This window comes from Aricia agestis, chromosome 6 (assembly GCF_905147365.1).
Source record: "Aricia agestis chromosome 6, ilAriAges1.1, whole genome shotgun sequence".
NCBI lineage: Eukaryota > Metazoa > Arthropoda > Insecta > Lepidoptera > Lycaenidae > Aricia > Aricia agestis.
The window spans coordinates 6,480,626-6,495,882 of NC_056411.1; the positions used below are offsets into that span (position 1 = coordinate 6,480,626).

At 38.3% G+C, this 15,257-nt stretch overlaps 1 protein-coding gene across 1 annotated transcript in view; it reads left to right on the forward strand.

The window, feature by feature from the left end:
- Nucleotides 1–15,257, forward strand: part of LOC121728110 (Down syndrome cell adhesion molecule-like protein Dscam2) — a 39,520-nt gene that overhangs the window by 19,468 nt on the left and 4,795 nt on the right. The window contains exons 10-25 of the mRNA XM_042116221.1: nt 983–1,159; nt 1,820–1,964; nt 2,172–2,320; nt 2,919–3,081; nt 3,314–3,453; nt 3,782–3,925; nt 7,632–7,722; nt 7,801–7,883; nt 8,610–8,744; nt 9,175–9,327; nt 9,591–9,720; nt 12,112–12,272; nt 12,998–13,177; nt 13,768–13,962; nt 14,327–14,527; nt 14,764–14,924. Coding sequence (XP_041972155.1) covers nt 983–1,159; nt 1,820–1,964; nt 2,172–2,320; nt 2,919–3,081; nt 3,314–3,453; nt 3,782–3,925; nt 7,632–7,722; nt 7,801–7,883; nt 8,610–8,744; nt 9,175–9,327; nt 9,591–9,720; nt 12,112–12,272; nt 12,998–13,177; nt 13,768–13,962; nt 14,327–14,527; nt 14,764–14,924 — 2,408 coding nt within the window. The remainder of the gene's footprint in view (nt 1–982; nt 1,160–1,819; nt 1,965–2,171; nt 2,321–2,918; nt 3,082–3,313; nt 3,454–3,781; nt 3,926–7,631; nt 7,723–7,800; nt 7,884–8,609; nt 8,745–9,174; nt 9,328–9,590; nt 9,721–12,111; nt 12,273–12,997; nt 13,178–13,767; nt 13,963–14,326; nt 14,528–14,763; nt 14,925–15,257) is intronic.

Genomic DNA, 15,257 nt, shown 5'->3' on the forward strand with positions numbered 1-15,257 from the left:
ACATTAGACGAGTCGAACGTCAACGTCATATTAACGAACGCTTTTGTCAATTCCATACTTATTCGCTTCTTTATAGAATCGACGATGAAAATCGGCGATTCTATAACGAAGCGAAAACGAAAAGATTTTGGCCCTGATGTCACTGCGACCCTTGAGCATCTATTGCAACTCCTTCGCATTAGAGTGCCGTCCCCAACCCAATGCTGCTCATAAATTGAACGATGTGGTTGGGGTTGGTGCCACGAATTTCCTCTGTGGAGGTTATGGAGGATACGGCGAAATCGTGGTGTAGACACACGCGATCGCGCGGCCCGCCCTAGGTGCAGTAGTACCGCCGAGTTTTTAGTGGGTAGGGGCTCCGTCTACCACCATCTTGGGACGCAGCAGTGACGCACATACTTGCGGATAGGACGCCCATCTCCCGCAAGATGTTTAAAATTATTTTCTTGGCGCAAAAATAAAGGTTATGGAGCATACTCTAGCGGCTAATTTATAGGGACGTCGTTAACATTCATAATTTTCGATAGCAACGAAGGGTGGTAACTATAATAAGTTATGAAACTCTATGTATCTTCTAAAATCGAAGTAGATACTAATACATCTACTACTTGGTGAACTACATTAATTATTTTTTTTAATCTTTTTTTATTTAACAGAGCCTTTTAACACTCAGTGTCAATGTCAGCCTCATAGGTGAACACAGTTAATTAATATTTTTGTGGTAACTCGTCATGGTAACTCGTCAGTCGTCACTCGTCATACACAATCACATCGCTATACTACTAAGTACTACCAGAGTAGGTTTATGATTTACTCTTATTTTGATTTACTATTATTGAACTTTAAAGTTATTCGTAGCGTTAAAAATATTTTTCAAATAAAAAATCACTGCTTTTCTTCGGTGAGAAGTTTGTTGTCTTCAGTCTTGTATCAAATAAGGAGCGTAAAGCGCAGCTTACAAATTTTAATTATGTTCTTGCAGCTCTCCTTGGCACATGGCAACCGGTTCTGGAGCTAGCTGGTGGTGGAATACTGAGTCTGCCAAACGGGACCCTCGTTATTGATGAGGTGTCACTCACAGACGAAGGCTTGTACTCATGCAACGTCGAGAACGGAGTCGGCACACCGCTTAGCAAAACTGTGTGGATGAGTGTTAACAGTAAGTATTACTTTTTCAATTCTAAAATGTTATTGTAACATCATTGCTTTGTTATATTTTGTTAGATCCAGTCGTACATTTTTCCTGGACAAAAAGTTTTCTATGTCCTTTCCCGGGACTCTCCATACTATCCATCCATCTACACCAAATTTCGGTCAGAGGTGAAGAGTTAACAGACAGACAGACACACTTTCACATTAATACTATTAGTTCGGATGAACAACTGAAGATCAACTGTGATAATCCAAAATCTTAGGGGCGTATTAAGCATGAGAATTGTCATTTTTATAGAAATTAACAACTTTTATCCAAGCGAAAATTTCTACGCACATGACACAACAACAACGTTGTCTCCGCACAACAACGCTCGAAGTGACGACGGTGCGCCACGCGCGCTCCCCTCTCCTCGTCCAATGTACGCTTGGTGCATTTTAAGACGGAGCTTACTTCAAATAGAACGGTTTACGATTCTGTATCTCAAAAAATAAGTAAGATATAAAAATTCTGAAAATGGGAGACTGTAGAGCTTTGATTTCCTATTTCATTTATACTTACAATAAAATTATTTTTGTCCTGTGATCACATAGAACTCTGTTTTACGCATAGGTCGAGATGACAACACAGAAACAAAACTTATTAATCTTATTATTACTCTTTCAGAGCCTGTATATTTTGAAACGCCTTCTTACAATGTGACTTCTCGTCTGGGGACGTCCGTGACATTGGAGTGCCGAGCGCTGGGAGACGAGCCCATACGAATAATTTGGTCACACAATGGCAACATTGTAGATTTTCATAGTCACAGGTGATTTTGTTCAATTTGACTTTTAAGAGTTGATAACGACATTATATAGTTGTAATTGATGCAACATCTGCAGATGATTATACTTTTTTCCTGCTCTTTTGCATTTCAAGAGAAAAAGTCGATACCGTAATAATTTATTTCATCAATTTAAACAATATGACGTGAGCTTGACTGTATTAATTTGCTTTGTTAAATAAAATTTTCCAGAGCCAAGCATACAGAAACCAAATCTCTACTGGGACTAACCAGTACAGTGACCATCCAGTATTCTGAAGCAAGTGACGCCGGCTTCTACCAGTGTCGAGCTAGCAACCCGTTTGGTGCTGCTACTTTCAATATATTTTTAACAATTTTAGGTAAGATTTGCGCACAGCTATAGGCTGCCTTCACATGTCGCGAGTCTCGCGGCTGCCGCACTACTCGCGACTTAATGTGAAGGCAGCCATAAACATGTTTAAGCCGACTGCACACGTCAGTGGACGCATCTACAGACGTCATCTACACCTGACTTTTTACATAGAAAAAAGCTTCTATAGTAGTCAATACGATGAAATATCTTCTCTGGGATACCGACATGATCCTCCCTAGAATGCGTAAACGTTAGTTGTTCATTCTTGAATTTAACTTATTGCTGCTGATCTCTTCTTCTTTGAGATATCTTTATATGAATTGCCACTTTTTTCTTCTGATGTGCTAACAAGAGTAGATGTGTTTCTTCAGCAAGTTCCTCGAAATTTCAGAGTCTACTTCCTATTTTACATTGGGACGTCTTTCATATTATTTTGAATTTTTGCCTTTGCATCGTATTTCTTCCGATAAGTCAACAAGAATGTTTCCATCAAAGTCCCCAATATTCGAGAACCCTCAACTACCCCCACGGAGTTTCTGTTTTTGCAACGTATTTTTTCTTATATGCCAACAAGAATGTCTTCAACAAAGTCCCCCATATTCCAGAACCCCCAACTCCACCCACGGAGTTGCGCGTGGAGTCAGTGGGGTCTCGCAGCGCACGGGTATCATGGCGCGGCGCGGCGCGGGCTCGCGGCTACGTGCTGCAGCATGTGCCGGCACACACGCATATCGCCTGGGACCGCGCCGTTGTTGTTAATATTACAAGGTTTGTTTATATTCAAAGGCACTTAATGGACCCACGTCATTTAGTCGGATCATCTCAAGTCAACGGTAGCTGTTGCTGAAGCTTTGAGAGGTCTACATTACTTAATTGCAAGTGTAAGACATCAAGAATATGGCTGGGCACAGCATATATGGCAGACTATAAAAATTGCTATTATACTTGGCGTGTAACCTACCATAATAACAGAGTTTAAAATTAAATATTATGATTTCAGACAGGAGAACGAACAGAGACAGACCATAGAATTAGAGAGTCTAAGACCGGCCACGTCATACGCCGCACGCGTAGCCACGGGCAACGAGGTCGGCGTCAGTAGATACACCCCGCCTATACACTTCACCACACATGAGGAGTGTAAGTTACCTTACATAATATTGGATGGCATAGTACGTTCCGAGTAAAATTAGTGATCATAAAAAGTTATGATCATCAATCGTATCAGCTTGCCAGAGCCACAATGATTTGGGTGCATTCAGACTTTTTATTGCACATTGAAAGTTCTGTCTAAGCTAATCCAGATTTTTCCATGCGAAACCCTCATGCACAGTACCAGACCTTGAAGTAGCTTTTTCTATCGAAATACCAAATACTGTGTGACTTACTCTACGAGCATAAGAAGGTTTGTTGGTCGAAAATAACGTGACAAGCACACTTTAAATCAAACTTTAATGTTTATTTTCAGCCCCTTCATCCCCACCCCTGAACGTGCAAGTGGAACAAACGCAGAACCCTGGAGAACTGCTGGTGTCCTGGATGCCTCCGCCCAAAGATTCTCACAACGGAGAACTGACCGGGTACCACATTAAAACCTCCCCGCAAAGTACACGTTGGTATTATTTACTTTCAATTATTTTTTTAATGAAATAAAAAAATGCAAACTCGCTCATGGACACTCGCAGCATCAGAAGAGCTGCAGGTGCGTTGCCGGCCTTTTAAGAGGGAATAGGGTAATAGGGGAAGGTAGGGATAGGGAGGGAAGGGAATAGGGGAGGGCAGGGAAGGAAATAGGGTAGGGGATTGGGCCTCCGGTAAACCCACTCACCCGGTGAAACACAGCGCAAGCGCAGTTTCACGCCGGTTTTCTGTGAGAACGTGGTATTTCTCCGGTTTTTTCGAGCCAGCCCATTCGTGTCAAAGCATGGCTCTCCCACGTCAATGGGGCTTGTCCATTTTTTTTTAATTTTGCTCATTATAAAAACATTTCGAGGAATAAGGTCAGTGATCGTTTTTAACCGACTTCCAAAAAACGAGGTGGTTATATATTCGACTGTGGATATTTTTTTTATTTTTATTTTTGTATGTTCGACCACTACTCCGCCGTTTGTGAACCGATTTACAAAATTTTTGTTTTGTTATATTAGGTTTCACTCCAATTTGGTCTCATTTTCATAAAAGTGGTGATCTGATGATGGGATCCATGAGTAATCGAGGGAACTCCTCAAAATTTGGTTCCTCAAGGTTTGGTTTTATGAGAAGCATCCTAAGCATATGCAACCAAAACGCAAGATTTTGCACCAAGGTATACTATGGTTCCGAAGATACTAAGAGAACTCCGAATTCCTTATAGATACAAGTTTGGGGGTTTAGGCGTTGTTTTAAGAACTGAAAGCATATGCTACTATGCAAATTACATTCATCATCATCATCATCACTACCATGTCAGGGTCACCAATGTCACAATTCACATGGTTGTATATGGATACAATATGTGTATATTGTATCCATATACACCACCTACACCATAAAATATCATCAGTCATCACGTTATGTCCTTATTTATTTGGTACATTTCAAAGCGATTTTAATACAAAAAAATATATATGTTGTTTCAAAATACATAATATTTCAAGTACCACAAAATTAAACATAAATAACAAATTCAACCTTTACTCCAGAGCGTAAGGCACACATTTGGGTTGGACTGAAGGACACGGGGCACTATGGAAAAAAGACAAAATTTTTTCGTCAAAATTTTAACCTATTATAACCACCCTTTTTGAATATACCAATCGATAGGGGGCGCCAAGGGGAGCAAAAAAGCTCAGATAAACTTTTCTCAAAAATCAACCCCCGTCGAAAGACAGGCCGAAATGTGACCCTCGTTAGTACGGAGAAAATATAAAAATTTGGACGAAAAAATTCAACCTCTTATAACCACCCCTTTTGAATAAACCAATCGATAGGGGGCGCCAAGGGGAGTAAGAAAGCTCAGATAAACTTTTCTCAAAAATCAACCCCCGGCCAGATACAGGCCGATATACGAACCTCGTTAGTATGGCGAAAATACTTAGAAAAATTTTGATGACAAAAATACAACCCCCTATAACCACCCCTTTTTATTATACCAATCGATAGGGGGCGCCAAGGGAAGCAAAAAAGCTCAGATAAACTTTTCTCAAAAATTAACCCCTGTCGAATGACAGGCCGAAATGTGACCCAGCCCCCCGCCAAAACAAAAACAAAAACAATCCAGAAAGTCCAAAAGTAGGTTAGGTTAGGTTGGAACTTAGACCACAACACCCAAAAATAGGAGCCCCGCTACCTTTTGTAGTCGTTTGTCAAATAAATTTAGGTAGGTTTGTAAACATTTACCAAGATTAAGATAATATTAAGGGGTTGAAGTATTTTCGCCATACTAACGAGGGTCACATCTCGGCCTGTCATTCGACAGGGGTTAATTTTTGAGAAAAGTTTATTTAAGATTTTTTGTTCCCCTTGGCACCCCCTATCGATTGGTATAATAAAAAGGGGTGGTCATAGGGGGTTGCATTTTTGTCGTCAAAATTTTTCTAAGTCTTTCCCATAGTGCCCCGTTTCCTTCAGGCCAACCGAACAAAAAAAATTACAATGTTGGCGTTGCGTTCTTTGACGCATTCAATTATTGAATGCGCCAATACGAAAGTTGAATGAAAGAAGATGACGAAAATTGAAGATGAAAGTGCACAGAGTGGACATACATAGCTAATCTACATCGTAATAGGAATAAGAAACACAATCACAATTAGTATAAAAATACTTCGCTTATACGGTTTATATATTTACACGATTTTGATACATATACAGATCGAATTCCTATGCAAGTTTATAGGTACAATAATTGCCTTGCGGCTAGCACGTGTTTACTGTTCACTTCGATTTTTTAAAATATATTGTTTAAAATTATCTACATGATATTTGTGAGCACGACGTCTGTCTCTTAACAAATTGTTATAAGAATTAAGATACGTAGAATATTAAATATACTCACGCGATGGTTAGTAACTAAAAAGAGTGAAATTATTATTTTTAACAAAAAATTAAAACCGACTTCCAAGGTAAAAATAATAATAACATCCTTATAATATGAACTAAAAAGTATTAAATAATTTTTCCTATCTAATAGTGCCTTTTTCCGAATTCGGATAAACCTCATTTATTTCTGTACTCAATCTTCATAATTTTGAAGTCTTCAAATATTCTGTCAGAGAACTAAAGATTCAGCTATCTGGTACCAACTTCAAAATGATGAAGAATGAGTACAGAAATAGTTGAGGTTTAGCCGAATTCGGAAAAAGGCACTATTAGATAGGGAAAATTATTTAATACTTTTTAGTTCATATTATAAGGATGTTATTATTATTTTTACCTTGGAAGTCGGTTTTAATTTTTTGTTAAAAATAATAATTCTGTATATAAACGAAATAAATACCCATCAGTTACTTATATATTTTTGAACAAATATGTTTAACCTTAGTTTGACCTTTAATGGCGTTATATTAGCAATAAATTCGACCAACATTACGTTTCAAACTTTTGGTAAGCTTCTCGTATCAGCTTTCACATAATGAGAACTTGCATTTGACGAACCAGCCATTATAAATAGATTGAAAGGAAATTTAAATCATACTGCAGAGGTCAATTGACCGCCGATGATGACGTCAGAGCGAAATTTTAAAAATTTATTGAGATAAAACTAGCCAATGAATTTCAAAATTAAAAAGTACATGTGATTTTTTTTTGGACAATGTCCATTACTCTTTAGTACTATCAGAGAAGTTTATTCCATGGAATTAATATGTACTACGTAAGTACATATTAATGCCATGGTTTATTCGTTGTACGTAGTACATATTAATTCCATGGTTTATTCATAATCAGCTGGCGAATCTAAGTATTTTGGTCGCGTTTTGTCAAACCCAGCCGACAGATAGCGCAGGGTGGCGCAGGTCCATCAACTGCTTAATGAATCAATTTCTGCAATGGTACCTAATCAAATTTCAGCACAAATACAAGACGTCAATAATGAATAAGAATTGTTTGAGATAGCTGATAACCCATCGCTAGATGATATGGCGCGCCATACAACAAAAGTAATGAGTATCTTATTTTGTTGTCCGAACTACTGACTACAATTTGTTTAAGTGCCCATGTTTTTTTGTTAATTTGCAACTATAATCATAATAATACTGTCTTTGGTCCAAACCTCAAAAAGGGCCATGAAGCTACTGCTTACACAAATCACACCTATATATTTTTTATGTGGTAACTTACAGTTTCAGGGGATGTTGGATCGAGGTCTCTGAAGGTTTCCCATAAAGAAGGCAAACAAGAGGCCAGGATAAGCGATCTTTTGAAAAACACAAGGTATGTTGTAGTAAAAGCACAAGTTTATACCTAGTATATCTCCCAACTTAGCTACTTTATTGTTTAAATATACTTCAGGTACGCAGTGTCAATATCGGCAATGAACAGTGCAGGGACTGGACCTTTTTCTCATCCTGTTTATCAAGATACACTGGAAGGAGGTAAATCTTTTTTCCATTATTAATACAACTTCAATCTTCCCTTATTTCCCAATTAAAAAGTTCTACCAAGAATAAGTGATAGTGAAACTTAACTTCGTATTCATCAATGTGTTATATCTTATCCTTGTCTATGACATACTTTTGGTCTAAGAGCCGGTGGGAGGTCGACCTTCACCGATCTGATAACCAGATGAGACATATTTTTTATCAAATATAATTTATAAACAAATATGCCTATAATTACTTGCCTATCTAAAAGTGTTCATGGCTATTTTTAATTAAATTAACTTTAATGGATTTTTTTTCGTCACTTTCATTCTTTTGATAATTAAATGTTTTTTTTTTACTGTTAGTTTTTAACACACAGAATATGCCTCAGTAGGCTTGCCTACTCATTTCTGTGTATAGCTACCTGGCAAGCCGATGTGAACAGGTAAGTCAATATAGGTGACTCCATCGTTCTGCTAACTTATCGAAAGTTACATCAAATTTTAGATTATTTTATTACAAAATCAGTCATAAAGACTTGCCTGCAAAAAATCATACTTAAAGTACTGTTGCCTAGCTAAAAACTTAAAAAAAATAGCCATGAGCACTTTTAGATAGGCAAGTAATTATAGGCATATTTGTTTATAAATTATATTTGATAAAAAATATGTCTCATCTGGCTATCAGATCGGTGAAGGTCGACCTCCCACGGTCTCCTCTACTATTTGTCTTTTTCAGCACCCGAGACTGCTCCAGCGTCTGTAGAATGTACGGCGGTATCGTCCACTTCCTTGCGCGTTGGTTGGCAACCGATAACCACTCACGGACAAGGGACATCACTTATTGGATACAGCATCTTGTATGCTACCGAAGGTAATATTATATTTTTTATTCTATGACGATATAGTACGAAATATTATGTAAAATATATGTAACAGATCAAGATAATAAAAAACTGATAGAAAAAATCAGCAATCCTATAATTCTTCAAGCCCCATAAGAGCACCGGTGATCGCGACAACAATAGAATACAAAAGCATTTCCTGGAAACTGTGATCGAAGTATTAATATTTCGTTGCGTTCACACAAGTTGCTTTGGTTAGATGAGATAATATCAACTTTGGCCTTCTGACAATTTAGCTAAAACCTTTTGTTAAATTATTACGTAAGAAGCTTAGAAGATAAAGCAAAATCTTACCAATTCCTTCTAATAAGTTTATTACATAGAATGTTTTATTCCATGTAACGTATAGACGTGGCCTTACATACCTGTGTTTAATTTCCGTTGTAATTGATATTTCAGTCAGTACGTGGCAGAACCAAACCTCCCTCCACACGGAGATCTACCTGCAGAATCTGCTGAAGTACACCAACTACACGGTCAAGGTCGCGGGGTTCTCCAACTACGGCGTCGGACCCTTCTCCTATCCCATCGCCTGTGCTACGCTACAAGATGGTAGTAGTCAAATTACTTAGCCTTCATATAATTTATGTCAACCCAACTTATTACAATTATGGTTGTATAGGTGCCCCGTTGGTTCGTGTATCTTCAAAGTTGGTTGATTTTTTGGTCATTTCTCATATTTTATTTTAAGTGTCTTGAACTTTTTGTTCCATACTTCATTGCTGTGACTACAGCTTGCTTTTTATCTTTTTTTTTAATAAAAATAAGTGTTTAATGTTAAGGACATTATCCTTATAGAGCAAATAATATTTCAGTTCCCGAAGCACCCGCAGATTCAAAGCTTCTAGTCCTATCACCAACATCACTGCTCATAAGTTGGAAGAGACCCGAACACACGAATGGGGAAATTATGTACTACACTGTTTACATCAAACCTACATCTGGGTAAGTGACTTAGAGCCAGTCCACACGGTGCGTTGCGCCAGCGTTGCGACGACGCAGCCGCTGCCGTTGCCTTGTTTTACATACAAATAACCAAGGTGTTAAGAGGATACCACAGCGGCTAGAGAAATGAAAAAAAAGTACGTGTAATATCTATAGCTGTCTCCCTTAACCTCAAGCCTATACCGCAGAACGCGATAGAGACAACTGCAAAAAATCCAGAAAATCAACGATTCGTTGTCCCCTGATTCCTTCTCCAAAACTTAACCGATTTAAGTACTTTTTTCATTAAAGATTAAAAAAAGGCTTGAGCTGTGTTCCTATGTTTTGCTTTTTTTGTATAATCTATCCAAATCTGTTTTCTGGACGTTTGAACACAGTGGAAAATCTGGCCATTTTTTTGGGTTTTTGAACGTTCATATCTTATTTAATAATTAAATTATGAAAAAAAAGAAAACATAGGGACATTGTATTAGTGACCGTAGATATTCAGGAAAAAAATTATAACTCTACTAGCATTATCCAGGGAGGAAACAGGGGACAACGTTTGTATGGAAAAAATGGCGGTGTGGAATCCTCTTAACACGGCGCGCTGCGTCGTGACAGCAGCGCGCAACTCACACATGACGGACAGCGGCCCCAGAGACGAAGCGGGAGGGGGTGTTGACGTTTTAAGACTGTTTCGTAATAACGCTGCGATAACACAGCGCCCGTATGGACAGGCTCTTAGCTCAACTCCAAAAAGTTGAGTTCTAATTTATTCCTGACAAAGATAACGACTATAACAATATTGTCTTGTTTGATTAAGGGACTGTCAGACAAATATCCATATGCATCGGATGGGCAACATAAAATTTGATCTGTGCCTAATCTCTCGCTGATCGTGATCGTTCATTATCGCACCATATAGAGAAAGCTCATTGCTGAAACACAAATCTAAAATTTCTACACCTGCTGTAGCAAACCTTGTTTCAACGACATCAAGCATCATATTTATTGGCGTGCGAGTTTTTACACATTCAGAAAACTAGTAAAAAATAAATCAAATCAATCAATCAAATCAAAATTGTTTTATTTCTGAATAAATTTAAAATAAATGTTTTCAGAAAGTCCTACATGATGCCTACCACCGGTTCGGGAACTAACCCGGCGAGAAGAACCGGCGTAAGAAACTCGCACGGGGCCCACTTTTTTACCAAAAAAAGTGAGAAAAAAATTAATCTTTTAAAATAAAGTTTACAATTTTGTAACTAAATATTATATACAATATCCACATACATAATTGTAAGTCCTATAATAATGAAGAAGTAGCCTTGCAAGAAGCCATCCTACTCCCAAGGTGTGCCATCGTTTATGAAATCATTGACCTTATAATAGGCTTTGGCACACAAACGTTCTTTAACTACTTTTTTAAATTTATTAATGGAAAGATTTTGAACGTTTTCTGGGATTTTGTTGTAAAGGCGTATACATTGACCTTTAAAAGATTTACTGACTTTACTAAGTCTGATCACCGGCATATCTAGCTTGTGCTTATTTCTAGTATTCCTAGAGTGAATGTCACTTTTAACTTTAAATTTACTTATATTTTTTCTAACATATATTACATTATCCAAAATGTATTGAGAAGCAACAGTTAGAATACCAATTTCTTTAAATTTATCTCTCAGAGATTCTAAAGCAGACATTTTATAAATAGAACGTATGGCTCGCTTCTGCAGCACAAATATTGTATTAATGTCGGCAGCGTTTCCCCATAAAAGGATTCCATATGACATCCTACTATGAAAATAACTAAAATATACTAATCGTGCCGTATCTTCGTCAGAAATTTCCCTAATTTTTCTGACTGCATATGCTGCAGAACTGAGCCTACCTGCAAGATTAACAATGTGAGGACCCCACTGTAATTTACTATCAAGTGTAATACCTAAGAATACAGTGTTGTCTACCAAATTCATCTTCTCATCATTTAATACTACATTGGTTTGGACTTGCCTAACATTGGGCAAAGTAAACTTTATACATTTTGTTTTACTAGAATTTAAAAGTAAGTTATTAACATTAAACCAATGTACTATTTTTGAGAGAGCACTGTTTACCTCGTCGTAGTTCGACTGTTGTCGCTTCACTCTAAAAATAAGTGAAGTGTCATCAGCAAAAAGCACTATCTCATTATAATTATCCTTAACTAGATAAGGTAAGTCATTTATATAGATGAGAAAAAGAAATGGGCCTAATATAGATCCCTGTGGGACACCTAATTCTATTTTGGTTCCTTTGGACCTTTTACTATTAACCTCAACCCTTTGAGTCCTATTTTTAAGGTAAGAAGTCAAAAGGCTGAGAGCAGAGTCTTTAATTCCGTAAAAAATATATTTGTATCACTTACAGTAGCGGTCCACCACAAACCCATCGAGTGGACCCGACGCGCTCGTTAGCGGAACTGAAGGAGCTGATCACTGGTCGGGCGTACGAGGTGTGGGTGACCGCGAGCACCGCCGCCGGGGAGGGCGCAGCTAGCAAACGACTTACACATGCCCCTGCGCAGCGAGGTATGACAAGGGATGGTTGTTCTGGCCCCCCGCATCAGTTTAGTTATTAGTCCATCGACCGGTGTGGTGAGAGTACAATAGAATGATGTGATTTTCTATTTACTATTCTAAGGTTAAGACGAGATGCATACTATTTTAAATACTGGTTCGATAAGACGCTAAGACGCTATATATATATATATATATATATATATATATATATATATATATATATATATATATATATATATATATATATATATATATATATATATATATATATATAAAACTCAAAGGTGACTGACTGACTGATTGACATAGTGATCTATCAACGCACAGCCCAAACCACTAGACGGATCGGGCTAAAATTTGGCATGCAGGTAGATGCTATGACGTAGACATCCGCTAAGAAAGGATTTTGATAAATTCCAACCCCAAGGGGTCCAAATAAGGGATGAAAGTTTGATAATAACACTTCTTAACGCGAGCGAAGCCGCGGGCAAAAGCTCGTCCTAAATAAAGGCCTATCTAGTCTGGATTGTTGCTTATTTTAATATATCAAGACATTACGATTTACACCTTCTCTCTTTAAAATCCACGGCAAACTTTACCCAGATTGTTGCAAGTAGGCCTTAGAGCACCTACTTACGAACAAATCACAATAATTATATTACCGCAAAGTTTTGTCTGATTCTCAAATCTCATTTTGAGAATCAGACATAACTAATTGGCGTTTTCCTTTATAGTCGTAGCCGGAGTAGCGTCTCTCGGCGGCACAATATCTGTCGGGGTCGGCTCCTCGCTGCTGCTGGTGTGTCAATGTGTGGGGGTACCACCGCCACGCACGGTGTGGTACCACAAGCACAACATCATCACACACCACCCCCGCTTCACCAGGAACCATGATGATAGTCTACTGATTAATAGTAAGTTGGAGACTTGAAAGAGACTGTTGAATGTATTTTACGATAGGTGATTTAGGTTATAGGATTTTCGAACTTTAGGTTTTCAAAACAATTTGAATAGTATCATCTAGATCTAAAGAGTCACTATAAGTCTGCTCTAAGTTTATTCAATATAATATTATATGGATTCTCAGTGGTTGAGACCCGGATTGGATAGATTTGTAACATAACTTTTTTGTGTTGTCGTAGTGTTTTAATGCATAATATGAGGACATTATGGACCTGTTTCACCAATTAGTAATTACTGATAATTGTCGGATAGGCTATCCAAAACTTATCTGACAGGAAGAGTATGGTGTAGTAATTGTATCGTATATATCGTATCGTATACAGTAAGTTGTGGATAACCTATCCGGTACTTATCAGTAGGTGGTGAAACAGCCCCAATATTTTTTTTCTAACATAAGTATCAAAGAAGTGGAAAGGGGAGATGATCATCCTAATATTTTAATATATTGCTTCCAATAGTATTTTCCTCTCTACATTTAAATTACTTGATTATATTGTCTTAATAATAATACTTTCAAAACTAAATTAACTATCTCTTTCAGACATAGACCAATCCCTAAGCGGCAACTACACATGCCTAGCCAAGAACCTCTACGGTTCGGACTCTGTGGAGTACACAGTGGTGGTGCTACCACTGCCAGAAGCGCCGATACTCCGCGCCACGCCCTACAAAGACTCGATACTGGTGGAGTGGGAACAGCCTTACTACACCAGCAACACTTCCCTGCAGAAGATAAGTGAGTTGATGTTTGGTACAGGTTACTGTTTATCTTGGTTATTTGATTTCTTCTTTTTTTTTTTTAACTTCTCCCATTTCTGAAATTATTTTATACCGTTTTTTGAAAGAGAAAGCAACAGTTCTAACACAGGACTAACAATAAACCAATTTTGCAAAGGTGGACCTTAGACTAAGCAGCATTCAATTCCACAATTGGTATTTTTAGTTTACCCACTAGTTACTACATCTCAGGCCTTTGTCACCTCCAAAACTCATAAATCTGTATTATTGTCCAGGGGAATTTAGAGTCAAATTTTAGAAATTAAATATATCCTGAGAAAACATCGCAAGCATATAATTTATATATTTTTTCTTATTTGTAGCTTACAGCCTAACATGGAAGGAAGCCAACGGCCCGTGGCAGGAGGCGTGGTCACCGAACAAGCTATCCAACTTATCCGGTGTACAGAAGTACGCGCTAACGGGTCTCAAGTGCGGGACAAAGTATTCGCTACGAATCACTGCGACGAACAAAGTTGGCACTTCACAACCGGCGTACTTGGATATCAGCACGTTAGGAGGAGGTAAGGGGCTATTTTGTTTTTTTGTATAGAGAGACCTACATAATTACAGAGGGCGGACCTACATAATTTGGTTGGATTATGACGTTAAACCTACAGACATAATATCACGGCTAACATTGACTCGATATAACCTGGCCATATAACGTAGGTCCGCAATCTGCCTAAGGTGCAATTTCCTGATGGCTGCACCTACTGACTTGGGCTTTTCTGGCTGGCAATGTTGTCAATGTTTCCAGCACCCATAGCACCTTCTGGCGACGAGTGGCTCTGGAGCAACAGTACCCATCTAGTGGTGTCGGCGGGGGGTTGGCGCGGCGCGGGGTGCGGGCTGCGCGCACTCGACGTGCTCTACCGCGCACATAATGCTGCTACATGGCTGAGACCGCATAGCTTGATCGTGGGTATAGACTTAGACTGAATGTAGAGTGTAGGCGTAGAGAATGGCTACAGAAAGTGGGTTTGTAGTGATGACGTAGAAAGCAGATATAGATAGATGGATGTAGCTCTGAGGCAATAGCAATTCTGTCGTAATACATAGACGGAAAGTGGATGTAGACAGAGAGTAGATATGAAGGAGATATCGACAGCGAATGGATAAAGAGTACCTTTAATATATCGGAGTGTACATCGACAGATGGGGTTCTACCGTAACAGCACAGTGTATGCTGTCCAACCATCCAACCAACATTCCACCTCTCTCGGTCATTCAACGATAACGTTACAAAAAAAT